The sequence below is a fragment of the Aythya fuligula genome, chromosome 26 (genome assembly GCF_009819795.1).
Source record: "Aythya fuligula isolate bAytFul2 chromosome 26, bAytFul2.pri, whole genome shotgun sequence".
In the NCBI taxonomy this organism is placed as follows: domain Eukaryota; kingdom Metazoa; phylum Chordata; class Aves; order Anseriformes; family Anatidae; genus Aythya; species Aythya fuligula.
The window spans coordinates 870907-898639 of NC_045584.1; the positions used below are offsets into that span (position 1 = coordinate 870907).

Sequence of the window (27733 nt, forward strand, 5' to 3'; positions counted from 1 at the left end):
GAGCTATAAAAACAAACAAAAAAAAAAAAAACACAAAAAGGAAAAAAAAAAAAAAGCGAGGAGCCCAGCGAGCCGCCGGAACCGGGCGCGGCCCCCCCCGGGAGCCGCCGCCATGAACAGCGTGGGAGGCGCCGATGAGATCGGGTGAGGGGGAGAAGGGGGAGATTTGGGGGGTGGGGGGGGGGGAAGAGGCTCCGGTTGTGCTCACGGGAAGGCCGCGGCGGGGAGGGGGGGGGGGAGGAGGAGGAGGAGGAGGAGGAAGGGGGGGGGGGGGAGGCTCCGCCCCCCACCGGGCCCGGCCGCCATGCTGGCCCCGCGCGCACCGGCACGGGCCCGGCCCCGTCACGTGACCCCCCCGCCGCGGCGGCAGGTGGCGCGGCCCAAGGTCACCGCGCGGCTCCCCGAAACCCTCGGAATTCCACCCAAAAAAAAGGGAACCTAACCCCCCCCCCCCCCACAAAACCCCAAATCCCTCCGGCAAACCCCTAAAAATTCCCAAATTCCCCCCCAAAACCCCTTCAAACTCCTTCAGATCCTTCCCAATTCCCACAGAATCCACCCCAAAACCACCCCCAAAACCCTCACATCCCCCCAAAACCACCCCCAAACCCTCTAAAATCCTCCCCGAACCCTTCAAATCCTCCCCAAATCCCTCCCAAACCACCCCCAAACCCCTCCAAAACCACCCCCCAAAACCTTAAATCCCCCCCCAAATCCACCTCAGGGCCTGGCCGGGGCTGCTCCAGTCCCACCGGGGGTCCCAGGTCCTTCCCCCGGGGGTCCCGGAGCCTTTCCCCCAGGCACGATGCAGACAACGAAGCCCCCAACGCTCCTCACCCTCCCAAGGCCTTGCCCAAGGTGGGTTTCCAGGCGATTTTCTGGTTCCAGCACAAAGCCTGGCCCCGAAGGCCTGCCCCTGCCCAGCCAGGGGGTGTCAGGCTGTAAGGGGGGCGCTTCCCGGCTCTCCCACCCCTCTTATCAGCTCCCTCTCAGGCCTCAGCTCTCCTAAGGTACGTTTGGGGCAATCCCGGTGCCATCTTCGGAAGCCGATAAGGCCTGGAGACTCCACAAGTTAAAACAGGAAACAGCCAAAAAAAAAAAAAAACCAACAAAAACCACACCACCCGACATGTAAATATTTAAATGAAGAGCCTGTAGACTCTGCGTGTTAGGACGGGAAGCAGCAAAGAGAAGATTAAAAAAAAATATATTTAAATAAAAGCCTGTAGACTTCAGTGGGAAACGGCAAAAAGAAGATGAAAAAACCCTGTGGGCTGCTCAGCTTTCACTACAAAGGAACTGGCACGGGGTGCTCATTTGCTGTGTGTGTTCCTCGTTTGTATGGCCTTAAAAACACGAGGAGCAAAAAAACTGCCTTGAATATCACATGAACAGCACACACTGCACGAGGCGTGTTTAAATATGTAGGTTTAGCCCCAAAAGTGCCCTTTTTTGTGGATCGTGGCCCATATAAGACACTACCCGGTGTCTTACAGCGGGCACCACAAGCAGACACATGTCCGAGACTCGTAGGTGAGCGCAGGCTGCGAGCCCCCGCTGGAGGATCATCAGCGCCCATCCTGAGCAGGCCTGGTGGCTCCTGGCTGCAGGCTGCTTAGGTTTTGATCCAGCCGAGTCGTAATCAGATTTGAAAGGACCAGATCTTAATTGGGGAGGGCGATTTTCTGTTTCCCTGCCTCCCCAGAAGTGCTCAGATGAGAGGATAAAGCGCAGTTTTGGTCAGCTGCCGTGCGAGGAAGTTCTGTTCTGAAGGCTGCTGTGATGCAAGTCTTAAACTTGATAGGAAGTTGTGGATTGAACCACTTTCCTGGGCAGATTTGAAGTTCAGAAACCAAAATAACTCCTCATATGGGTATGAGTAGGTAGGGGCTTGAGAACATTATTGATTGGAGTTGGGACTTGGAGTGTTTTCAGTGACAGAAAGTGCTGCTCCTGAGCTTGCTGCGTCCTACGGGCCAGAACTCGTTGGAGCTGCACTAAAAAGATAGATGATGGTCAAGCTGACGTTATTTTATGTAGGCAAGGAGTTTGTATGTTGTTTTTTTTTGAGTTTCAGCCCTTCCACACATCTCTGCATGCTTTGTTATTAATTCTGGAATTAGCTATTTCAGTGCTAGACACGTTTCCGTGAGAGAAGAAGAAACCTTTGTCAGGAAATAGTTGCAGTGGAACACGTGGGGCTGTGAAACTTGGGTAAAAGTTCTCAGACGAGCTGCGTCTGCTGAAGAAAGAAAGAGGCCTCGTTAGGTCCCACAGCTCTCGCTTCAGGCCGCTCTTGTGCTGTCTTCCCCTGCTTTTTGGGGCACATGGGGGCAGTTAACTCCTGCCTTCACTCCGTGTCCCTGAAAACAATCTGTCCTGGAGTCAAAGGCCTGGACAGCCCCGGAGTGGGCCTGTGGATGAGGCCGTGTATTTACATACAGCTGCTGCTGACCTCAGGCAACCCGGCCTTTTTGTTTGTTTAAATGAAGGGAAGGTGACTGCAAGGAATTAATCCCGGAATGGGGAGGTTTCAATGGCCAGAGACTGCGGGGAGTCCTCCTTCCCCGCAGCCAGCTTGGTGTTCTGTCAGAGTGCAGCTGGTGTTTCAAACCGATCTCTTAGAAATTGATCTCGTATGCCAGGCTATCGAGCTCAGTTCTAAAAACCCAAACCCCAAAACGTGGGGAAAATGTAGGCAGCGCGCGGCGATGGGCATCATCAAAACTTCCATCTGAGCAAGCATCAGATGAGGTTTTCCTCTTTGCTGCCAGGAGACAAAGTTGTTTTCTTGCAGAACTTGCAGAACTGTAACGGCACGAGGAGGAGCCACGTGGATTTGTGCGTGTCCCACGTGTGAATTTGGTGAAGGGGGAGCTGTGGGAAGGAGCAGGAAGTCTGCGCCTGGCGGGGACTGCTGGCCCGGTTCGGCTCTTAAAAACTGGGTGGTGGTGAGGAAGCTCCCTGGAGCTGGTGCTGCTGCCACTGGGGGGCCTGGGGGGACTTTTCCTGTCCTGAGAAGAGCTTTATCCTGAAGGGGGCAAGTAGAAAACAGGCCCGCTCACAGAGGAGGTTGGTAGTGGATGAAGTGTCCTGCTGGCACTGCTCGCAGGGGCTGAGGATTCAGGTTTGCCTGGATGGAGCACGACTTCTTGGTACCACCTCATGCTGGATTGGGTCACCCTTAGCTTCGTACGTAGCACATCTCCACCCTTAGAGCGTTGTTTTATTTTGTTTTATTCACTGTTACTGCATAAGGGTTGTGATGAGATGCCGTAGCACGGAGAAATGAAGCCATAAAAAAGGGCTGCGGGTTTCCTCCGTGAGCTCCCTGCCTCGCCAAACCCTCCAGGTCCTTCCCCGGCCCCTGTGCAGCAGCTCTCTGCTCTGCCTGGGCACTGCTGGTTCCTGCTGCTCTAGTGGCTCCTAAAAAGGAGCTGAGGACAACGGCCTTTATTAGGAGAATGGTTTTTCTTAGCTATGCTTGGAAAAGGGAGAACCTCAGCTTTCCACTTCTAACCTGCAGCTGTGCTCAGGTGAGTAGAAAACGCAAGCAGAAGGTGGTTCCTCTCCTGGAGGATTGATCCGAGGCGTGGAGGGCATCCTCAGAGGATAAATCACCCCAGCACGGCTCTGTGCAGACACAAAACTATTAACTGGAGATGTTTTACGTCGGTGCTCCTCACTGAAAAGGGCCAAACGCCGGGGTGGCTTTCAACTAGCCTTTAATTAGAGAGTAAAATATTTTGCATGGGAGTCTTGTCACACCCTGAGGTTGATAAAGAGCTGCCAAGCAGGCGGCCTCGCGGCTCCTCTCGCTCTGCGTGCTCCGACACGAAGCGCTGCGGGTCCGGGCGGCTTCTGTAGGAGAACGGGCTTGGTTCAGAGCTGTCCCGGGTTGTGAGCGTGGGGTTCACTTTGGGTTTCAGTCACGACCTTCTCGTGCGTTTGGAGAGATCTGGAAGGCAGGGATTGTAACGTGGTTTCACAACTAATTGCTGCGCTGTTCCTTCGTGCTTGCCTCACCAGTTTCCTTCCCACCTTAGGCTTGGCAGTTCCACTTTTGCTTTCATTTCCCTAGAAGATGACGACTGAACCAGAACCAAAGCGATTCTGACCCGTCCTGCTACGGGAGTGAAGGAGTAACGAGTAAAAGGAGGGGATGAGTTTTGTTCTAACCAACAGTTTGAGGACTTTTTTTTTTTTTTTTTTTAACAACACCATACTTTGGGAACCCAGCAGCAAGTAAACCCAAGGGCTGACACAAGCTTTTTGATCTGAGCATGGAACAAATTCAAAACCTTTCTCTTACCCAGTTATGCAGCTAGAAAACAAGTACAGAAATCCCAGGTAAAGCCCCAGTTTTTTAGCTGTGATTCCCACTGGGCTTTTGACCACGTGGCCCGTGGAAGCTGGCCACATCATTCCCCAGGGCAGGTGCATTTCTTGCTTGGTGTTTTTAAGTTAAATAACTTAAATTAATTAATTAACTTCAGCTGTTGTTGTTTTTTTCACGTGGTGGTAACACCAAATGCGCGAACTGCAGGTATTGCGGCAAAAGCAACACCTGACTTCTCAGAGAGGGTTGCAGCAGCTGTGTTCCTAATCCATTTTTGTATGGCAGAGTTTTTTTAACCTATTTAGGTTGTCAGTTACCTCGTAATGTTCAACGTCAGGTCGCAAATGGCTGTGGAAGAGCTCAAGCTGTTTGTTCTTTGAACTCCATTTCAAAGGCTTAACGCAGCACTGTGCACCTCTCGGTCATTAGCCTGGGATTAAAGCAGTTAATAGACTTAGGTGGCTAAACCACGGTGTCTGGTCTTCTGTCAGCTTGCTTTATCTCAGAAGTTTGGGGTTTTTGTTTTCATCCTTAAATCGGAGCTGCACGGCCCTGCAGCTGCTGGTTTGTTCTCTTGCCGTGAGAAGTTGGGAAGGAAACTGGGAGCCAGGCGCCCTGGATTGGGGAGGGGTTGAGCAGGTAGCTTGCGACCTTAATGATGTGCTTGGATCGCTTTTCAAACAATTTCAGCGGTGCTTTGTACACATTTTCGTGAGCTATGAAGTGTTCCATGCTGGAACTCCCTTCTGCCCCCAGGAGAGCAGGTAAACGGACTTGGGTGATGCTCCGGGGTGTTCTTTCCTCTTGGCTAGCAAAAGCTTTCTCAAAGTGATGCCGTTTTCTCAAATTCCTGGAAGTGGGGAGTTGAGAGGAGCTTTGGCTGTCCTGGTAATTGTCTTTTCACATGGAAGAACAAAACGTTCTCTAATAAATGTACAAGCTCTGCTCGTGCCCTTGGCACACAAAGCGTGTGCTCCAGTTCTGTCTCAGTCTTCCCAAAACAAGGTGCTTGTCACGAGGAATCGAGGCTTTCTGGCGAAGCCTTGGCTTTATCCTGTATTTCGGAGGCCTCAGCACCAGCAGAACTGTTCAGAAGAGCTGACTGCTTCGTTAAATAAGGTGAAACAATTTCCTGTAGCACCCTAACTAACACTGCTCTGTGCTCCCATTGCAGAAAACTCTTTGTGGGTGGCCTGGACTGGAGCACAACGCAAGGTAAGCTATGTATTCTACAGTCATTGGGCCTGCCCTTCGTGTACAACCAAACACGCAGACACCTAGCTTTTTACCAGGCAATACCATGGTAGGGAAATTTGGTTGAGGTTTCTGCTGTTTTTTTCTGCTCAGAGATAAAATTTTCTGTAGAGAAAGTTCCAATCACTGTTTTGCTTCTTTACATTCTGTTTTGTGTTCAAGTTGTCAATTCAGAAGATGACAGTTTTTTAAAATCATTTCCTTGCTGTGATATTGCTGTTCTTTTGCATGAGTGGCAAAAAAATCATTTTGTTTAAATCAAGCATGATCATTTTCAAAGGATGGTTAGCTCAAGTCTGAACTTGTTCAGCTGCTTCGTTCTGTCTTGTCTCGTGGTTTTGAACACAGCCTGGTAACGTTAATATCTGGTTCTGTTTAATATATCCTTCTTTTAACAGAAACTCTTCGTAGCTACTTCTCCCAGTATGGAGAAGTCGTAGACTGTGTAATAATGAAAGACAAAACAACAAACCAGTCTCGAGGATTTGGATTTGTCAAATTTAAAGATCCCAACTGTGTGGGAACAGTACTGGCCAGTAGACCTCACACGTTAGATGGCCGAAACGTAAGTTGACTTCGTGTTTCGTTTTCTGGTGTGGGGTTTTTGATTTTTTTTTTCCCAGACTGCTTCAAATATATGTTCTAAACTCTGACTTCTTATTGCATACTGGATAATGTAAAAGTTGCCTGTTTTTTGCATTTGTTTACTGTAAGACAGCTTTAACTCGGTGATCTGTGTCACGTTGTATTGCCGATAGCTTTTATCTGAGGAGCTGAATTTCAGCAGCGCTGTGTTCAGCTGCCAGAAACAAAACTTCCTAGAACAGTGTTCCACGCAGAGATCTGACCGAGCTGGAATCTCTTCCAGATTGATCCAAAGCCATGTACACCTCGGGGGATGCAACCCGAACGGACACGGCCAAAGGAAGGATGGGTAAGGAGCTAAACGTGGTGTGTCGTAGCTGGTTTCCAAGTTTTGTTGCGTTGAATTCACGTGGATTGTTCCCATGTCCTAAAGCCAGCAGGCAGAGGCAGGCCTCAAGTGTCAGCTTTACTTCTGAAAAATACACTTAGATTTTTTTTGATGGTAAGAGTCCAAGTACACTGGAGTTATTAGCAAACACTTTGTGTTTGTGTTAAACTCGCTTTGTGGGTGTGGTGCTTTTTTAAGCTCTTTGCAGTGCTTTCAGTGGAGTTCTTCAAGCCTTGAAAGGAGTGTCTGGAAGGGCGCTTGCAGGACTGATACTTTTTTCCAGCCTACTTCATCCCCTGCAGGCTAATATGATTTCATTAAAAAATGAGTAAATGGCCTCAGAACATGCTCCCCGGTTCTCTGATCTTCTGAAGAAGAGAGGCTGGATTTTAACTGAATGCTAAACTTCTGAGCTGAGAGCGTGCAGTTGCTTCCCTTTAATGAACAGTAGACTCCAGGCCTGGAGATGGCTCCCCCTCAGCCTCCAAGAGACCATTGTTCATGTTTAAGCACAAAATGACTGAAGTAGCCAACCTCATTGTCCTTCTGACTGATTCTTTTTTTTTTTTTTTTTTTTTTTTTTTTTTCCTCCTCGATTTAGCAGAAAGGATCCAGGAGCGATAACAATAAATCAAATAAAATTTTTGTTGGTGGGATTCCTCATAACTGTGGCGAGACTGAGCTCAGGGAATACTTCAAGAAATTCGGAGTGGTGAGTCATTCGGCATGATGGCAGTTATCAGTTGGTTGCAAGATGCTTTCCCTCCCCGCTGCCTTTCCTCAGATTTCATCAAGCTGTCAAATTTGGGGTTAATTTAGACAAACTGCTATAGGCACATACTGAAGCATTTTGTGATAGTGTACTAAACGTTCATCATCTCGAAGTGCATCTTGCTGTTTGTCAAAATCTATTGCTCTGATAAGTAACTCACTTTGCTTCCTCCGTCTCCTCTCGTTTAAGTCTGCCTGATGCATTATTCTGGTCCCTTCTTGCACAGGGAGAAAATGCTCCTGAGTTTAGGTGGCTTAGAATAATTCTTGCTTCTCAATTGAAAACTTACAGCCCAGTGATAGTTTTGTGTGATTTTTTTGTATTTTTTTTTTTTGAACTGGAAGCACTTCCATGAGCTTACACCTAAAACGCTTGTCTTTGAATAAGTGATTGGTTAAATTTTCAGTCTGTTGCCATTATTTTGTTAACACTGGTTGCTTTTAAACAATATCTGGAATCAGCTGAGTTCTCTTGTCCCTGGAATATCCATTCTAGAGAGAAACTGCTGCTCATGTTATGCAACTGTGTATAATTCAGTTTATAACTTCTCACTAAAACAAGTGTATCTTCGGATTTTTTTCTAATTAGATTTAATTTCCCATTTATCCCAACCATTGTGGCTTCTTTCCAAGATGGTAAATTACTAAGCTCAATTACTAAACTCAGCTGTAGATAATTTTGAAATATTTAAAGGTTCCCTGAGCTGAATTCCAGGATGTGCCAGTGCACGCGAGCTTGCCATCTTTCAGTGGTGTTCAGCGTGATCTGCTGATTGTTTTTTTTTTTAAATTGTTTTTCTATACAATTTCTTAGCGGCAGCAAAGGATTAGTTGATTCTTTCTCAAGTGGCTAAGTTAATCAACAGTACTATTTAAAAATGATTACCCCAAATTTTAAATAAAATACAAAAGGGAGTTGCTAATAACCCTTTCTTTAGTTTGAAAGTCTGCACCAGACTTATAAATAAAGGTGGAGGAGCATGTTCCACAGCTGTGGGGCATCATTTCTAAAGGCTCTTCCTCGCAGACTTGAGGAAAACTTCCAGTTCTGACCTCTGGATGGCTTGGGAGATACAGGGTTATGTGCCACCAAAACCAGAAGGCAACAGCCAGTAAGTGTAAGTGCCTTGAAAAGTAAGTAGTAGAACTTTAACAGCAGGGTAGAAATCAGGAAGCCAACGTGGAAGTTTTAATGAGCTGTGTTTGGAGAAGCAGAGGTTCCTGTGTATGTTTTGTAGCCACAGGGTGATGAGGCAAAAGCAGGGATTGTTTCTGAGACATGGTAATTGGATGGGAAATAAGGTCGATGTGAAGGATGGGATCCAAACGGAGCAGTGGAAAAAAGTCTGCCACTGTCATGTGGCAAAATCCCCTAGTGGGGATAAACCTCAGCTGTTAGCATCCCATAGGATACACTCGAGTGAGTGTGTATGGTGTAATAACTTGAAAAGTATGTTTTCTAGCTGTCAGTAAAAGGTGGATTTGCATCGAGTTTTAAGCTAATGAGGGGACCATAGTTTAAAAAAAAAAAAAAAAAAAAAAAAGGACTTGAAGGCAGAGCTGTGATTCCATGACATCACCTACATTTCGTGACTGTTTCTCCATCTGAAAGTTTTTAAGGCAGTTCCTTTCAGCTATTTTAATATTGCCTTTGAAATGAATGTTGCATCTCTGCTTCTGTTCTAAGTTTTAGCTCATATTGATGCTTAGTTTGAAGAAAGTCTTCAAAGTTCTTGAACGACCTTCAGTTCATTTTTTGATTTCCTTTTGTAGCTAAATGCATTCTGATACTGATCGCCCATAAATGTTTTTGTAATGCCATTTGAAGCATCAGTTTATAGCTGATACTGCACCACGCTGACATGCAAGGAATTCAGAGAAACTGCAAATTTTTAATGCAGTTAAAGGTACCTTTCGTATTGAGAGTGAAAATTTTTTAAAAATTGAAAAAGCAGTTTTAGGAAGCAACGCTGATGAACAGTGTGTTGAGAACCCCAAGACCTTTAGAGTTTTTATGGGCTATAATGTGAGTATAAACAGTGGAGCAACCTTAACGCTAGATTAAAATCTTAAGTGTGATGAGACCTTGAAAAGCCAAAATGAGGCAGTTTTTTGGAACAGATGAATTCAGGCTTTTCTTAGACTCCTATAAAGAGCAGTATTCCCAATTTGTTTGCACTGTGCTAGGACAGACTGGTATTGATGGCTACATCAAGCATTTAATTGTGCTTTGTGGATAGAGTGCGGGAAACCAGCCTGTGGTAACTGTTTATAACGCTCCCCTGGTAGCACAGTTAGTAGAATTTCCCTTCTCTCTTCCAGGTCACTGAAGTTGTAATGATCTATGACGCAGAGAAACAGAGGCCCCGAGGTAAAGGCTGATCTAGTTTGTCCTTGAAATTTCTTCATACTCTCCTATAGTCAGATGGCAAACTATTTCACACCATCAGAAAAGGTAGATTTTTTTTTTCTGTGTTGCCTCAGGAAAAAGAATAATTCGCTGGGCAAATAGCACATTAAGTGCAGACTCTTCATCTACAGCTTTAGTTGGTATCTGTGCATTTAAAGTCAGATGTTTCATGTTCATTTTCTTCTTTTTTTGCTGGTTTTTATTTGAATGAAATTTGATTCTTGAGCCACTCCTGTGGTTTAAGGTACAGTAGGGAAAAATCTCATCAGACTTTCCTCCTGTTCCACATGAAAGGTATGTTGATGTTTATAATTGCATGGGGGTGCTCTAGTTCAGAGTACTTCTGGACATGGGATTAGGACAGAATCCATCCATTACATGCTTTTTGTTTTGGTTAAATGGCTTCACTTAAAATCCGAGAAAAGCAGTTCTTAAACGACATAAAATGCTTTCAAAAACACATATATTTTGATTGGGATACATAGTGCCTATGTGCTAGACTGCTTTTTTAATGGAAAAAACCCACAAAGTCTCTCTAGATTGTTTTAATCGAGTTGGTAACCTTTGGTCAAAATACGAAGCAAGCTTCATGCCATCCACCTTCCATTGCATCTCTCATCTGTTTTGACTATTAAGAGGCAATATTTGAAATAAGTGAAGCTTAGTTGCACTTACCACCTAGTAGCATGTTCTACATGCTAGAGAATAGTTTGCCATCTGAACTCTCATTTCTCCTCTGACTCATTATTAAGAAATATATTCTTCACTTCATATTTATTAAGCTGTTAAGTCTTAGTTTTATTTTTAATTTAGACATACATCCTTAGTGGCATATTTAAGTGTTTCATAGTAAAGTATGGTAATGTTAAGTAAGTTCTTTTTTTTTCCTTTTCTCTCTGTGAATTGTTTGACTGTGATTAACGATATCTCTTTAGATTTCTTCTCTCTAGGTGATAATTTATCACAGAGGTACAGGCCAGTTCCACAGTCAGAGGAGGGACGGGCTTTGTCTTTAATTGGAGTGTAAACGAAGTTTCAATATATTTGTTTTTTTGTTTTTTGTTTTCTTGCCTTAGCTATCTTAACCTTCTTTCAACAGATGTCTTCTATTTAAGCAGAACATAAATTCATCCATTTAAATGCTCTAGAGCATCTAATTTCAAGTAGAGGAAGCAGTGGAGACCAAGATAAGGGCAAATGAGTATAATTTGTGGTTGAAGTTTTTGAATTATTCCAGTAACTATTGTATCATCTATATCTTTGTGATATTTATCCCAGCCTTGCAGCCTCTGAGCAAAAGATACTAAAACATCATGCCTGCTCTGGATTAATCCTGGTCTGAATTAATGGCTTCTCTGCTTAGAGCTATACTAAAAAAAAATTAATAGAAGGCTTCTGGTCCACTTAAGACTTGGTAGCTTGAAGCAGAAATGACAAATGTGCTCAGGTTTGAAAACCCATCTGTCTCCATCCAGTGTGCAGTTGTACTGCAGAGTACTTTCTCCTTTATTTGTCTGACTTCTTAAGCAGTGTTCTTGAATCCTGTTGCTCTGGCTTTCATTTTTATTCTATTAGATTCCTTTTATGTAGTGTAACTAACTGTCATCTCCAAAAATGGCCTTGTTAATCCCTCGGGGTGTGCTAGGAAAAATTGCTCCTTTGTATCTGGTGCTCCTGGTCGTGCATCCCAGAACACATTTTCTCCCGCTTCCTTTCTGATCTGTATTCTGTTGTACAGTGCTGTTCAGTCCCCGCTTGTCCCTTTAACATGGTACCTGAATTACTCTATCTTTATAAATTTTAAAAGGCCACTTCGCTACCATCTTCTACTTGAATCATTGTCAGTTTTGCCTCCTTCCATTTTCCTCTTTTACCGTCCTTGCATTCTGAACACGTCCCTTCCTGCACGCTATTTCACCAGTTTGCCGGTAGAAGGAAGGACAAATTACCCCTCTTACTAATCCCAGCAGCGTTCCTCCACCCTCAGCTTCTCACAAGAAGGCTGGGAACCAGGTTCTCAGTGTCAGAACTACCGTGATGCCCTTGAGGAGCTGCCTGCCTGTCTCGAAGCAGCCAAGTTGCCTTCATTTACTTGCTGCCCCTACCTCCTCGTGGTTAGCTCTTCTGCAAGCGCTGCTTTCATCAGAATTCTTGCCAGAGTCCCAAGCACAGCCAGCCTCGTTACATCTTAAGTGAAATAGTGGCTTTGTTGCAGTCCCTGCTTCTCATGCTTTCTATTCTCTGCTGAACCGACCACTGGGAAGTAATTTACAGGTTCTTGCTGTGTTCTCTTTCCCTTGGCTGCAGACCAGCCTCGTAGCTCTGTTTGGTAGTCCACTTGGGTTCCTGCTAAAGGCAACGAGTTTCTCCAGCCTTCAGTAAAGTGCTGTCTTCTGAAAAATAAAGCTGCTTGATGATAGGTTTTGTCACTTCTGCTGTCTTTAAAATTTCACGTTCTTGGCATTTCTCTGTGTATTGTATTCTGATTTCTTCACTGTTCCTTATCTTGTAGCGTTTGGCCCTTTTGAATGCTTTTTTCTTTACTGGCTTCCTCAATGACCTTTATTCCTTCCTTCTTCCCCTCCCAACAAACCACATCCCCATATCACAACCCGTTCCCCTCCTTCAGCCTTCTCAGAATCAAGTGAGCAGCCTGCATATGTAGATTGTATCCCTCGTTTTCCTTTCTCGTGCCCTTTTAGATAAAGGCAGCAATGCTAAATGTGTGATTTAAATACAAATACTTTTCTTTTGGCTCTAATGTGCAGATTTTAACCTCAGACAAATATATTGTGATGAAATGCTGCTCTCAATTTTGAGGCTGCTTTCATCACAGGTCAACAAAACTTCGTTTATACTGCCAGTCTCTTGTGTGTGGGAAATGCTAAGTTTTTTTCCTTTTTATTTTAATTTTATTTTAGTGATGTCTTTTGCTCTTGTTGCTGACAGCAGAATTTGACCTGCTGGAATCTATTTTGGCCTGTATCTTTGTGTATTTTTTATATATAAACTTTTTCTACAATAGGCCTCTTTGGGCTTACCCAACCCAGTTGGATAAGCTTAGAGAGACACTAACTGTTATAGATACTGTATTTCTGTTTAACGCTTTAGAGCAATATATGGCTGCTGTCAGCACTAGCTGCAAAGCAAAATGCAAACCAAGGGGGAAATCTTGGGTTTCAGAAAAGCAGAAATGCATCCATGTTCCATATGCTTTTGATGCCGCACCTCGTTTTTCTTTCTAATTTTATTGCTCTACCCTTAGCTAATCTAAAGAATGGCACCACTTATGTACTGCATGTGTTCTTACCTTTCCTGGGATTCGGTTGTTACACCAGCAACAAGTGGTTGATGGCATGAACCAGCCTCCGTGTTCTGTGAGATTAACCACTATTTTGCCACTCTCTCGGCAGTATCAGCAGCTACAACCTAAGTGCAGTGGTTCTCAAAGTGTGACCTCCAGAAGCGATTTAGAACCCGGGGCTTTGCCTCTCGTCCAGTGTCTGCTACAGGCATGAGACCCCCCCACCCCACCCCGTGTCCCACATGGCCTTTTAAATAGCTGCTGGATTCAGCTGAGCTGCCAACGTCAAGGGCTGCGGTCAGATAAAAGGGCGTGAGGCATCCTTGGGGATCTCGAGCAGTTAGTAGCTTGAGCAAAAAGAGCAGCTAAAAAGCGTTGGGTAGCCATTGGAGAGAAAAGCAGCAGGAAATGCAAGAAGTAAAATAGATAGAGACACCAGCAAGTGTGACGTGCTCCTTGGGTCGTCAGGGGAGGCCGGGTTTGGAACAAGGATCGTCTGTTAAGAGCTTTCTCCAAGGCGTGAAAAACTTGAGAACCTCTGATCTAGGTTGTTAGTTTCTGAAGCTTCTCATTCATCCATGGAGTGGTAAAATTTTTTCATGCTTTAACAGCTACATTTCAAAGACAATGTTCTTCTTTTCCACGGAAAATATTCCCTAACTGAAGAGTGGGGTGAGGGACGGGAGGAAGTTGCTTTGCAGCTTGGGGGCGTAGGGACAGGACAGTTTTTCTTTGGGATCCTAGCTTAAATCAAAGATAGGAGCAGGCAAGCTTCTTTACTTCTAATTTGCTGTCCCACAAGTATTTTGATTTGATCATGTGGCACAGTTCTGATTATGCTAGCACTTTTTTCCATTTCCTGATGGGTAGGTTAGGAATCAAATTAAAAAAAAAAAAATCGTTAACTTGTTCAGTTTGTAAGTTGCATGTGTGAAACCAAGATGAGGCATTAATTGCCTAAGTTCGGGGAAGTATCCATTGCAATTTTCTCAGACTGATTTTTTTTTTTTGTTGTTGAAAATTTAACACAAGTCTTGGTTATCTGAAACCCCTGCTTGAACCCTTGGTCCGCCCCTAATACTGTTCATCATCCTGTTTTGTGTCACAACACCCTGCTACCTTGATTCACTCTTCGTCGTTGGCTAGGTTTTGGATTTATTACTTTCGAGGACGAACAATCAGTGGACCAGGCTGTCAACATGCATTTTCACGACATCATGGGCAAAAAAGTGTGTAGTTGTAGTTTTATTTTACCTTAAGAAAGAACCAAGTCTTGGGCAACTAGCAATTTCACTGGTGACCAAACCTAGGTACCGATCAGCGAGCTGGGAGAGCGTGCAAGTCCAAATTCAAGGCTTTATCCATGAAGGTGGAGAAAGTCTTCTGAGTTTGCTTAAGCAGGTGAGAGAGGCAGTTAGCTTGGGTCTTAGCCCAGAGAAGCGACGTAGATCCTGAAAGCCTGAGAACTTAGGCTACGGGTGTCGTTTTCTTCTTATTTTTTTATTTTTATTTTGGGTAAGGCCTTGTGCTACAGACCTGGGGGGTTGCTGTGGCTCAATGGAGCTTGTGTTGGATGGAATCGATGGCGACTGCCCATCTTCTGAGCACTGCTTTGCTTCCTAGGTGCAAGGGTAGAAGGTAGGTGTGTCCAGCCGTTTGAAAATGAGAATCCCAATGAAATCTGAGTTGTTCAAGGCTTGGTTTAAGATACCACTCCTTCAGATGTGTATTTGGTACTCAAATTTTAGCTGGTGTGAGAAAATCTGCTTTGTATAATCTTAAACTAAAAGAGACAAAACAAACAAAACAAAAACATCATGAAGGATTGGTTTTTTAAAAAATTGGGTCACTTACTGTGAAACTTTGATACAAACCCACGTACTCTATATAGTATTTAACCACAATGCAGTTAAGTGACCTCTGGTTGTTTCATCTTCATACTGTGTTGTCAGCAAGTGGATGTTTGATAGGGAGGAATTTTTTATGCTTGCTTTGATGTTACTCAGCAAGGAACATGCTCGTACCTGTGGAACAAATGAAAAGCAGAGAAAATTGTTCAGGACACCCCAGTTTTAGACAGGGAAAATCATAACTTCTGAAAGGAAAATTAACCACAGGAAATTCTGGTAAAATTAAGTCCTTGCAGCTTTTCTCTCTATCCACAGTTTTTAAAGTAAACCTTAGAACTGCCAACCTTAGAGAGAATATATCTCAAGGAAACCCGAGAATACTGTCACTCACCTTAAGTTACTGCATTTTAAAATTTTGCATTGTGTTTTAAAGTCTTCCTGTAGCCTGATATTTTATAAACATTTACCTAGCTAGCAGGGGATATGTTCTTGCCAATCAATGGAATTTTGTTTGGTTAATTACGCAGCACAGAATGGTTTTTATCCCTGTGAACTTGTTTTGGGGTTGAGGGGTGGGTTGATTTTTTTTAGTTAATGGAAATGCAGCAAATGAAGAAATGTGTTTGTGTAATCAAGACCGTTAGTGTACTTGATTACTAGTATTTTCTTCCTGTGAGCAGTTGAGCACTCCCATTTGTGAGCGAAGGCACTGACAGCCCGAAATCTATTTACGGTGGTGTGTGTATGAATTGCATCCTGCATCCAGCCTCTGATCTTTCCTTGAAATTGCCTTAAACTTACACGAACCACTTCAGTGAGAGGTCACATCACAAAGCAGCACATGCTAAATATAAACACGAACAAAGGGTGGTTCATCTGCTGTAATGGGTCTGGGAAAGAATGGAGAACCCTGTGCGAGCCTTCAAAATGTCACCTCTTGTGCTGCCAGCTTGCAGAATATTGTCAGTGCTAATTCAGAGTTCTCCCTTGTTTCTCAAACAATTCCAGTATGAAAATGAAATTTCTTTTTTCTTTTTTTTTTTTTTTTTTTCCCCTTTCAATGACATAAAAGGCAGAAATCTGCAGCGTTTCTTCGGATACAACCGGTGGAGATGCCTCATTTACTGGTGTAAACTGGGCTCGAGGCAGGTGCAGAATTTTAACTTGGTTGTTGAGAATATTGCACGAGCATTTTTCAGTCCTCAGTTTGGCAGCTCGCTGCTTGTAAATGCACACTGAAAAATTAATGGAATTCTTCCACACAGAGAAACGAGCACCAGCACACTCCGCTCCCTTCATTGACTAATAATGCCTGCTTTAAAAATGGTATCTCTCTCTTTCTGGTAATTAAAAAGGTATTGCTGAAATGAATCCATATGTTGTTGAAAGGGGAAAAAAAAAAAATTAAAATTGCAAGAAGGACTCTGCTTTTGTAAGCAATAACCGAATTCCCTCAAGGCAAATGTGTTAAGACTCATTAATTTGAGTCCTTTGAAAAATTCCCTCGGTTCCTCTCTGGAAAGGCCTTCAGCTGACAGAGATTTGGTTACTGTCATGTATAATGTCCTTGGGGCATCTGCAGTGGGCTGGGGGTGGGGGGCTTTGTCCTTGCCTTGTGCCTATTTCCTGTTTGTTCTCTGACATGAATGGTTTTTAAGACATGGCAGGAAGAATTCTGAATACTTTATTTTCCATACTACTCAGGCCCATTGATGATTGCGATTTATTTTCTTTGTACTCTGGCACCCATTAAAATTAATCATAAAATAAAAAAAAGGCTTTAATTCAGCATGCATGAGTGCTGAGAGTGTTTCATTAAATCAGAAACTGGATTTTTTTTTTTTTTTGAGAGGTTTATATTGAATGTGCAGCTTATTTTAAGTAGGTCAAATGCACTTATTCGATGGCTTGGAACACTAGGACATTTTATCTTTGAATAAAATAAGTTAAGCACTGTGGCTTACTAATTTTAAAAACAGGAGGGCTTTTGTCACTGACTTAACACAGTATGAAGATTTGCTTCTTATTGACTCAACTGTCCATTTTTATTACTTGCATGTTTGTTTACTTTTTTGTTAGATGTAATGTAAGATTCTCTTATCACATCCATTCCCTCTGACATTGTTTGAGTTAATTGAGATTCTTTAAGCGTTAGCCTGGGGAAGGTAAGTCTTTATCTTCCATTAGACATTTAAATAAATTCTAAGTTTAAAAAAACAAACAAACAAGCAAACAAAAACCAACCAAACAAATGTGTGTTTCTCAGGTATGAGCCGAGCTGAAATTGCAGTTAGATGGGGTGGGTTTAAACTGTAACTTTCAAATGAACCCCAAACGCTTGGAATGGTTAAAGCATTAGTACCCTTTTTCAGAGTGTACTCTTTACTCGATTTTTTTCTGAAAATATCGTCTTTGTAACTCCAGTCTTAAGTATTAAAAGAGTCTATAAACGATTTAAAAGATTACGTTTTTTTTTAAGTGAAGAGTTGTTGTAAGAGGGTACTGCTGTTTTAAGATTAAAGCCAATGAATATTGTACTATGATAAAACATAAATGATTTGTAGGATGTGTTTTGCTTGAAATACCTCAATAGCTGGACTTGTAACGTCTTACCATCACACATACTGTACCTGAGAAACATTTTAAATTACCGGCCTTAAGTTTAATAATTAAGTACTTAGACATAAGTCATAAGATGCTAAGTGTAGTCTTAAGTGTTAATTAAGGGTGTGTGTGAAGGGAAGGGGGGTAGATTGACCTGCAGCATCTCTCCTAAATGGCGACTCTGTTTGTTTAGGTGGAGGTGAAACGTGCAGAACCTCGGGATAGCAAAAGCCAAACTCCAGGGCCGCCCGGCGCCAGTCAGTGGGGAAGCAGGATCATGCCGAGCGCTGCCAATGGCTGGGCAGGTCAGCCCCCTCCTACCTGGCAGCAAGGATACGGCCCTCAAGGTACTTCTCTGGATGTCTTAATCACTGTCGTGAGCGAGTCTCGTCCTTAAAGCTTGCCGATAACTTGGTAAGAGTGGCAAATGACAGAATTTGCAGGTTCATCAATGCTATCTCCGTGCTGGATGGATAGCAGAACTAAAACTGCACCAGTCCTTCCCGAGTCTTCTGAGACCAGTCCTTCATCTCCTTTTCCCCAAACACGTTGCTGCTTAGGGCAGAGGTCAGTGAGTTGTGCTGAGCCTCGCACGCATTCTAGAAGGTGCTTGGCCTCTTCTGTTTGGCTCTGCCTCTCCCTAAATAGAATCGGCGTGGTTTTTGGTAACGTGGAGAAGGTGCTGAGAAAGCTCAAGCTGGGACTCCAGCTGTGGGAGCGTGACCTGCTTGAGACCTGAAAGAAAAATGTTGTTAAAATAGGCATTTTCAAGGATGAGGCAGTTTCAGAGGAAGTTATAAGTAAAATTTGCAAGGGATGAGAGAAAAACAGATGGTCTTGTCTCTGGATTTTATTGCTTAATGTAGCCTGGAAAAATAACAAGCAGCTATGGGGCCAGCAGTGGTGCAGGGGAGCACTTAGTGCTTATAACGGTCGTGATTTAGCTTGAACCCTTCAGGGCTGAAAGGAGCAGCCGTGTGTTTTGGTTTTGATGGCTATAATAACCCCACCAGATTTTGAAGATGGGATAAATATGCTGAGTTCATCCGAAGACAGTTTTGATAACTTATGGAGAAATACAGCGGCATAATTGAGTTGCATTTGACAGAACAGAACTTGCGTGCTCCGATATGAGAAATTTTCACCTGGGGGGCTAAAGGGAGTGTCAGTGCTTCATCTCTTGCTACAATAGATGATACCTCAGTGGAGGGATTGCTCGTTTCCCCATGGTGCTTATTAACTTGAAAGCTGCAGCTGAGGCTTTGACATTCTGCACAGATGTGCTAATCTGCAACTGCACAAATTGAGAAACGAGATTATTTTCAGTGTGGTTATTTGTACAGAAAACGATAGCTGATCTACTGGAAAGATTAGCGTGAAGCGTAAATGCATTTATCTCTCTATCTTAATGCTGCAACGAATGCGGAAGATGTTTTTATGGTTCAAAAACTTCAAAAATAAATAGGATAAACCTGATAATGTATTAAAATACCTTGGATGTGTAGTCTGCTGTGATTCTCAGTATGTCGGTGGTTTTTATACTAGTGCGGTTTCTTGGCTGGGTGTGCTCGGTTTTTGAGCACTCCATCTGACTTCAGTTTGAGGATTGCTGCATGTTTCTGCATTATTTGCTGAATAATTCAGAGTCTTTTAAGACTTCTTGGACCATTAAAAAAAAATAAATCTTTGACCAGAAGAAATGTAAGGGACACTGGGAGGATATCTAGTGTATTCCAGAGCCTAAAGCAAGATAAACTTTCCCTAAATCATTCCTGTTTCATATTAAACAGCTTCAGTACATGTATAACTTGCTTTTTTTGCTTTGTTTTAGGGATGTGGGTGCCAGCTGGACAGGCGATTGGTAAGTACATTATATGGGACTGATTTTAATAGAAAAATCCTGCTGAGTGGGGACGTAATTTCTTTAAGAATCCATTGAGATTTGTGGATTGCTGTAGTATTTAACAGCCTATATGTTTAAAAGCTTGATTGAATTTGTCCTTAAAGAGTGAAGACGACAGCATGTTGTTAACAAACCAGAAAAGGGAGCTGACATGCATCCCGGTGTTGCCAACTCCATTAATTCGGTATCAAGGAATTACATTCTCAAATACAATTATTTACTGCAGGGATACTTGGAGGACAAATATTTCCCAAAGTAAGAATTTAAAGAAGGCTGAGGTTGCATCTGATATTGAGGAAACAGCTTTACCCCATCTAGAGAATGCAGATTTTTCGTTATTGAGCCTCTTCAGCTCTTTGTTTCTGTTAATTTTCTAGGTGGATATGGACCACCTCCTCCAGGCAGAGGAGCTCCTCCACCGCCACCACCATTTACCTCATACATAGTCTCTACACCTCCTGGGGGATTCCCACCTCCACAAGGATTTCCACAGGGCTATGGCACCCCTCCACCATTTAGTAAGTGACCTCCAGGAGTCTGAGTGCAATCCGTCACCAAATTCAGGGGTTGGCTTTTGCTCATCTTTCTCTGGACTTGGAGTTTTCCCCTACGCCTTTTTTAATCTATCCTTAAATTCTCTGCTGAGATTGTATATTCGGAGTTACAAGCAACTATTTTTGTCAGGCAGTTGGGTTGCTTTCTCTTGGGTGCTGTAATAGTCTGTTCTCTAGCTCAAATCTCTCGCTAAACAAATCTAGTTTCATTGTGTACCTCTATTATGACATCTGTGAGAAAACTTAAGAGATTATTGCACGGTGACCTGGGCTAGACGCAGGCTGGGATTTTTCGAGAAGCTTAAGGAATTAAGGTCACAAGTGGCATTGGAAACGTAAATAGGATTTGAACATCTACGCCCTCGGGCCACCTTTTGAAAAGTCTAGTCACAAACTTGGTTTAAAAAAGGTAGGAAATGCCACTCTTTTTTTTCTGTTGCAATGTAAGTTGGTTTTACTGCCTGCCAGTTACAAGTAGCAAACGTTTTGACTTAAATACCTACAAGTCTGTTACTGGAAAAAAAAATGCATTGTACTAAATCCAAGCAAGAATTTAGGGAGGTGTTGACCTGTGTCTTCACATCCATTGCACTTTGCTTGTGTTTCAGGTTTTGGTTATGGTGCTCCTCCTCCTCCACCTGACCAGTTTGCCCCACCTGGAGTACCCCCTCCACCTGCCACTCCAGGGGCAGCACCACTAGCTTTTCCACCACCACCACCACCATCTCAGGCAACTCAGGACATGAGCAAACCCCCAACTGCTCAGCCAGAATTCCCTTACAGCCAATTTGGTAAGTAACTGCCTGTAAAATAAACTCAGCTTGATCCTTCTTCCCTTCCTGCTTTGCTTTCCTACCTGGGTGCAAAATCAGTGTTCAGAAGCTGTTCGCTAACACCGATGGCACTTCTGTCAAGGGAGGGAATGCCAGCCACCAGCTTTCAAGGGATCCTTAAATCATCCAGCAGGTATTCTAGCCAGTGGGTATTTTCTTAAACAACTCTAGACATCGTTTGTATCCTGTGGGATAGTCTTCAGAGACTTCTGCAGTTGAAGGATAAGTCACTGATTTGCTCTCTCCCTGAATCCGCAGTTAAAACTTTTTTTCCTCTCTAATAGCTTCATGCAGCTTGTAGACAGCTGTTTTGTTTAACTGACTTTGATCAGATTGGAGAGTAGACTTTAAGAATAGCATCGAGATGCAAGCAGTATGGGGTATTAAAATCCAATCTGCATGCTTTTTCCTCCCATCCCCTGTTCCTTTCCTGTCTTATCACAAGCTGTAGTTTTGTCAGCAGCATGTAATGCCTCAGCAGTGCTTATTTGTGCTGTGGTATAAGTAACTGCTTGAGATAGTGATGAAAGACATTGGTGTAACAAGTTTTAAGCCGGTCAGGCAGCACTACCAAATAAAATAAAACCAAACCTACACCTGCATAGGTGCTCGTGCTCCTCTCTGTGGAAACTGAGATGGAGTTTTCATATTGCTCTTCCACACACTCCTACTTCTAAGCAGCATTGTCCCTAAGACATGTCTGTGGCATGCTCCTTTTCCTGAAGATGAAGTAATTGGTGGTCTTCCACTTCTGCAGTCAGTTTTCTGTATGCAGTGTGTCCATGGATTAAGACTGCTGCTCCACACTTGGACAGATTCTCCATGTGTGAGCATATGCCTGACTGTTTTATTTAAAGTGCCTGCAGAAACTTATGTAAAGAACAGTTCATGAAGTTATTTGAATAGATACTATTTGAAGTTCCAAAAATGCAAAATGTGTTTAAAAAAAACACGGAAGATTAGCCTTTCAGGTGCATTTGTAAAGCAAGCAGATGTTCTCATGTTGATGAGCTTCAAATGTTTAAAATTTGTTCTAAACACAGTTGCTTCCAGAGAAAGCTTTGCCCTTGTGACTCAAGAGGAAGGTTTTCTTGTCTTGCAAGAACTTGTCTCTTTGCAGATAGATCCCTTTTGAGAGAGGGTGGACCCTACTAAATAAAATACAGAGCCATGCATAATCATTTACATTCTGCGGGGAGCCAACATTTGTGGTGTTTCAGAAGTCTAGGAAGAATCTGTTTTCCAACCTTGTGGGGGTTCCTCTATTTGGTGTGTGTAGTACCACTCGCCTCCTGTATATTCCAGGAAGCCTATTTCCCAGGGAAATATTTAAAGTGCTTCTAATTAGTCTCTAAAAGTGCTGGGTGGGGAGGGAGGAGGGAGGAAAAGGTGTGTGGTACTGCAGTTGGAGGAAGGAGCTAAGAAGGTTGGTGTAAGGCACAACTGAAGGTGGTCTCTCACCTCGAGTGGTTTCTTAGCTTGAAATCTGTTAATGAGCACAAGTGCTAACAGAGAAAGAGGTGTTTGATGTGCAGCAGTCACCCACAAAGCTACCTGTAATATCTTTGAAACTTTTTTAAAGAGCTCCAGCTCTTCGTGTGTTTGCAGATTAGCAGCACTGCTGCACAACAGGCAGCCTAGCTGATCTGCATGCATTTACGGAAATGCATAAGGCTGATGGGCTTTAAAGAGGCACCGCGTTATCTAATCGTCATGGCATTCTCAGATTTGTCCTGGCTTGACAGCATCTTAAATGCTGCGATGTTTACAGCCGGGATGAACGTAAACACAAGTAAATGAAACGCTAACACGGGTGTGTCTCCCTCACCCTGAAAAATTATCTCTGCACAGGGCTCTCTCGGGGTTCGTCACCCTGGTCTCCTCATTTCTTACTAGGGCTGGGTACCTATTCTCAAGACCCTTCAGGCTACGCGCCAATACTTTGTTTACACTCTTATGGTCAGGCTGAGCAGTGAGAGATCTAGGTAGGTGGCGCCTCTTTACAACCAATGCTCTTCATTTGTTTGCCTTGGGGAAACTAACTTTGTTTCTTGCAGGGTCTCTCCTAAGGGGGTGGGGGGAGCGACGTGGCTCAAACGTTTACTTTGGGCGAGCAAGGGCAACACACTTCTGAAACACTTCTGTACCCTCGTTAGCTCGGAGGGGGAGCTCACCACTGAAATAGGAATGATGCTGCTGATTGCTTCCAAAGCTGCTGCGCTGGCGACACTTTATCTTGTGTAACTGAACAGAGCTCAGGTTCCGCAAGCCAGAGGTTGAGACCATAAAGCTTGGCACGGCTCCTTTAGAAAGCAGAGCCCTCTGGAAGGGCAGGTGAGCCGTGTGCTGCTTCACGGTGTGAGCTGAGAGCTGCAGCAGGAGCCACAGCGAGGGAAGACAACGTGCAGTTACGTGTCTGGCTGCTCAGCGTGGTGCTGTGGGCTTCCTTTTTGATAACCAAATGGGGAGCTGTGGTTTCCCCCACCGAATGCTCTAACACTGCGCTGTGCGGTGAGAATAACTTCATTTTCTTTCCTTCTGAGCCTCGCCCCTTGGCAAACAATTAAATTGTATTTTTGGTAGTCTGCTTATCTTGGTATGAAAAAAAGCCTGGATTAGCATTTTTAGCTAATAGAAGCCTTGTGATAGATGTGTTTTAAGGCTCATTAGCAGCTGCAAGTCCTGAGAGACAGGCAGAGCTTGAAATTGAAATACTGAAGACGTGCTAAGAGACTTTGTTTTGGATTAAGAGAGTTAAACCTGCTTTAAGCCTGCACAGGGAGAAGCAGAACTGCAGAAACGTACCGAGCAATTAGGGTTCTTAATACCATCTTTTATAGCTGAGGCTTGTGCTGATGCCGCTGTTATGATTGAGTTGTATTTAATTAAGGGAACTTTTATTAAATTTCTTAGTTTCTCAGCGTTCTTAATTCACATCTAGTTCTCCCTCACACTGGCAGCAAGAATTCCTGCAAGGCTTTTCATCTCCGCCCTTTGTCCCTATTCCCAAATTCTGCCCAGCCTAACTCTGGGCTTTGGTGCAGGTGGTCGTAGCCTCGCTGAGCAGCAGCAGGGGAGCGTTGGGTTTTGCAGACTGAGGAAGAACAGGATAAATATTAATATAAATATTAATTTCCTGCACAGATCTGTGTGCGCTGCAGTTGAGTGTCCTTTCAGGTTTAAAACTGCCCAAGCTCTGCTGCAGTGGATTTTTAGGGGATGTGGGGACCTGCTGTGTCCTTGTTCACTGCTGCTGATCTTCAGCTGGGTTAAAGCACTCAGCAGCAGCTGCAGCAGCGAGCAGTGGGGAGCAGGGGCAGGTTTTGAAGTGGAACTTTTGGTTTTGAACTCGCAGCAAGTGGATGTCAGCCTGCTCATGTGATGAGCCTTAGGGGAAGCACGTCAGTTGTTCCGAGTTCAGGTTCCCCTACACATTCTGTAACGGGTGGAGCAGTCGCAGCCTTTGGGATCCTGCTCTAATAGCTTTGCCCCCTCATGTTTCAGTTCTAATTTAGGAACTGAGCATTCCTTGAAAGAGGCCAGTTAATGAAAATGCACAGGCAGCAGTGCTTTTTTTTTTTTTTTTTTTTTTTGAAGCATCTTCTCCAGTGTGTCCTTTCAGCAGCAGCAGTTTTTGAGTGTTCAGGGAAGGTGAAGTTGCCTGTACAAAGCTTGGCTCCAAAAGCTCTCCGCCATCAGGCAGAGGTGCCAGGAAGAATTCCTTGCTACATCTTCATCTCTGCTGAACCTCACATTGCTAGAAACAAAAATGAAATTAAAAAAAAATGCTGCTCAGAATGAGCTGACAGCCTACCAGCGAGCCACTTGAAGCTGCTGAACAGCAGCAGTGTGGGAGTCTGACCTGCTGGCTGGGCTGGGTTACCTCAAAAGTGAAACCTGCACCTCTGCACGCCTCCTGGGTTCTCCTCCTGTACCGGGAGGCAGATAAGGTGAAGAACTGAAAGCAGCAGCTCCCCTTTCTGTGTTAGATCAAAGGGTTTGTGTTCCTGGGACTGCGTGGGGGGAGGGAGTGGCGTCAGGTCTTGAATTTGCACCTCTGCTGCTCCGTGCGCGTGGAGGACGCTGGAAGCTGACTGGAAGCTGACCTCTGCCTTTTCTTTCCTTCTCCCCAGGGTATGGACAAGACTTGAGTGGGTTTGGACAAGGTTTCTCTGATCCCAGCCAGCAACCCCCTCCCTACGGAGGCCCCTCGGTGCAACCATCCAGTGGCCCACCTGCAGGAGGAAGCGGCTTTGGACGAGGACAGAACCACAACGTGCAAGGATTTCACCCCTACAGGCGCTAGCGTGGGCTGGCAATCAGGGAGTTCTGTCCCCACGGGGGGGCCTGGGAGCAGCCGAGCCCCAGACTTCGGAACTTGTGACAATCACATACTTGATGGAAGAAAAACCTAACAACATTTTTTTTTTGGGGGGTGGGGGAAGATGGCTTCTGAAGGCAACGCTGTGGGTGTTTGGACTGCAGTTTTTAAATATTTTCCTTTCTCTAACCCATCAGCACAAATAAATGTCACTGGTTCAAACTACAGGGTTTTAAAAATGTCTTCAGCTTTAATTCAAAAACTTCAGGTTTCTTTTTTTTGAAATTATTTTTCCTGAGCCTTTGTTTTACCGTATATTGTAAACTTTTATGTTTAAAAGAAAAAAAAATATATACATTTACAGATTGTGAAATTTTTAAGAGAAATTTTCTACTATGTATGCTGGCTTATTTTTTAATTTAAAACAGGGTTTCCGTTAGCACTGTTGGAAGTGAGGGCGAGCTGCAGCCCCCTTACTCCTGACATTAGCGGTGGGGAGGATGGTTCAGAAACTCTGGGAGTTAAAAAAAAAAAGAAATCTACTGAGTGTATTTTGCTGTTGTTACCTGACGGTGTAGAACTGGTAACAAGGCAGGTGCAGACTTGTTGACGCACAGAGTCACTTAGGAAGCGCAGCGCTAGGTCTGTGCTTCAAACTCTTTCAAATCCTCTGTGGATTTCATTAGGGGTTAACGGAGGCCTTGTTAAGATGTAGATTTCCCTCAGGCAAAAGGTTTAGGTGCGTTTTGCACTAACCAGTGATTACCCCTGGTTTGAATAAAGAGACGTACATTTGGATTAGAAACACAAGCCTGTCTCCATTTTTTTTTTTCTTTTTACAAAAAGAAGTTCCTTGTGAATTTGTGTTTTCATGAGAAATCAATTGGCGGCCTTGAAAAATCTTGCCTTGACATCAGCATACAGGCTTAGGCTGTGCCTCAGTGGGCTGTTACACCACCAGCAGTGGGATCTGAGCCGTCACCCTTCGTGCCTCGCAGCTTTTACCCTGCTCATGAGAGAACCAGCTGTGCGTGCTCGCTTGTTCGTGTGTTCGTAGCGGCGATGGGCTTTGGCTGTGTGCTGCTGCCCCTCCAACCTTGAGTTGCAAGGCACCATTTAAAAAAAAATAAATCCTTACAAGCTGTGAGCAGCACGAGGAGGTGTCTGGATTTGTCCACCTCCAGAAGAGGCCCCTCAGCTGAAATGTGGAGGTAACTGGGGTGAAATGCCCTCGTGGTGCTGGCTCAGAGGACACGCTCTCAGTTTCTGTGCTGACACAGTGAGGTGTGCTCTCGATGCTCTCACTGCCTCCAGTCTCTGGTCTCCTTTGAAAATCCTTTCCCCAGGGACCTCCTCCCTTGGGCTTTCCTCTGCAGCTGCTGAGCCCAGCGTAAAGTGGCTGAAATCTGGGTTGCTGTCCCTAACCGTTTGGTCTGGGTCTTCAGGAGCAGTGCCGCAATGTTAGTCCTGTCCCTGTGAGCCTAACCCCATCCAAATGAGCTGCCCTAACAGGCCAAAGGAGCGTTGTGTTGTGAAATGAGTCGTGGGCTGTGAGGTGAGGCTCGGTACAAGCAGGAAACATCCTCGTTGCTGTCTGTGCTTTGATGTGTGGGGCTGAGGCACGCCCCGTGTCCAAATCAGCTGGGGCTTTTCAAGGGCCTCTTTCCAAACACCAGCTTAGGTCCCTGTCCAGGTGCTCTTCACTCAGGGCTTTTTTATTTATTTATTTATTTATTTATTTTTATTATTTTTTTTTTAGCTGTCTGAAGGGCCCTGGTGCTGGGTGCGTGCCTGCTCCTTAGCCCTCTGCCCCAAATCCCTGCTATGGGGGTTTAACTCCTCAGGAGCGGACAGTGCGCTGCTGGAAGTTCAGGTGCCACTTCTGCTCCTGCAGAAAAGCCTTCGCTCAGCACCGGCTGAAATTCAGGGCCCGCTGGGTGCCAGGGAAGGATTTCGATGAGCTCAGGGGATTTCAGCTTGAAGCTGTGAGTTCCTCTGGCTGGTCCCCGTTCCCTGTGCCGTGTCTCCTGATGGCTCAGCTCCTTGCTCAGCTGCTTCCACACCAGGACAGGACAGAGGTTGTTTTACAGCCTGTGCCCAGAGCCCCGTGGCTGCAGTGGGGCCGCTTTGGACCTCTTGGGGTCTGGTTTGTGACCTTGCTGTGCCAAACGCCCCACAGGCAACGCCGTGAGGCAAACCGCGCTGCTTCAGCGAGGATGGAGACCTCGAGCCATGCTCAGCCCGTTGGATAAAGGTTTTGGATGCTGCTGCTGCCTTCTGCCCCGAGATAACAGCTGCAGGGGGGAGCAAATCCCACACCCCAGTTAGCCCAAGCCCCTCCACCCAGTAACGCCCAGTAAGCGAACTGGATCCTGCACTGGTCCACGGCCCCACGGGTGAATGCTGCCCGCTGCCACCTCGGCTGTGGGGCAGGGGCCTGGGGTCGCCCTCGCGGCCGTGTCCCCGCTGGGAGCATCCCAGTCCCTCCCAGTTGGGGCAGTGGGCCCACCCCCACAGCCCCTAGGGGGCCGCGGTCCCTTTAAGGGCAAGTGAGGGCAGGAAGCGCGGCGCGGGGAAGCCGGGCGCGCTTCCGCCCTTCCCCGCTGCTCTCGCGAGA

At 44.8% G+C, this 27733-nt stretch overlaps 1 protein-coding gene across 3 annotated transcripts; it reads left to right on the top strand.

The window, feature by feature from the left end:
* DAZAP1 (DAZ associated protein 1) lies at positions 1–25489 on the top strand. Of its 3 annotated transcripts, none has more exons than XM_032203523.1 (12): positions 1–144; positions 5514–5554; positions 5992–6158; positions 6462–6527; positions 7168–7278; positions 9660–9708; positions 14198–14280; positions 17699–17852; positions 19337–19366; positions 19786–19926; positions 20571–20753; positions 24929–25489. In XM_032203523.1, exons 1-12 carry the CDS (start codon positions 113–115, stop codon positions 25099–25101), a joined length of 1230 nt encoding a protein of 409 aa, XP_032059414.1. In that variant the 5' UTR covers positions 1–112; the 3' UTR covers positions 25102–25489. The 3 variants fall into 3 exon arrangements, with proteins under 3 accessions (XP_032059414.1, XP_032059415.1, XP_032059416.1); XM_032203524.1 differs by having other exon boundaries at positions 7171–7278; XM_032203525.1 differs by lacking the exons at positions 1–144; positions 5514–5554; positions 5992–6158; positions 6462–6527; positions 14198–14280 and having other exon boundaries at positions 7216–7278.
* Positions 25490–27733: the final 2244 nt, after the last annotated feature.

Coding starts and splice junctions, on each gene's coding strand:
- DAZAP1 (XM_032203523.1), top strand. CDS start 113: ATGAACAGCGTGGGAGGCGCCGATGAGATCGG. Junction 7,279..9,659: donor ACTTCAAGAAATTCGGAGTG/GTGAGTCATTCG, acceptor TCTCTCTTCCAG/GTCACTGAAGTTGTAATGAT. Junction 20,754..24,928: donor ATTCCCTTACAGCCAATTTG/GTAAGTAACTGC, acceptor CCTTCTCCCCAG/GGTATGGACAAGACTTGAGT.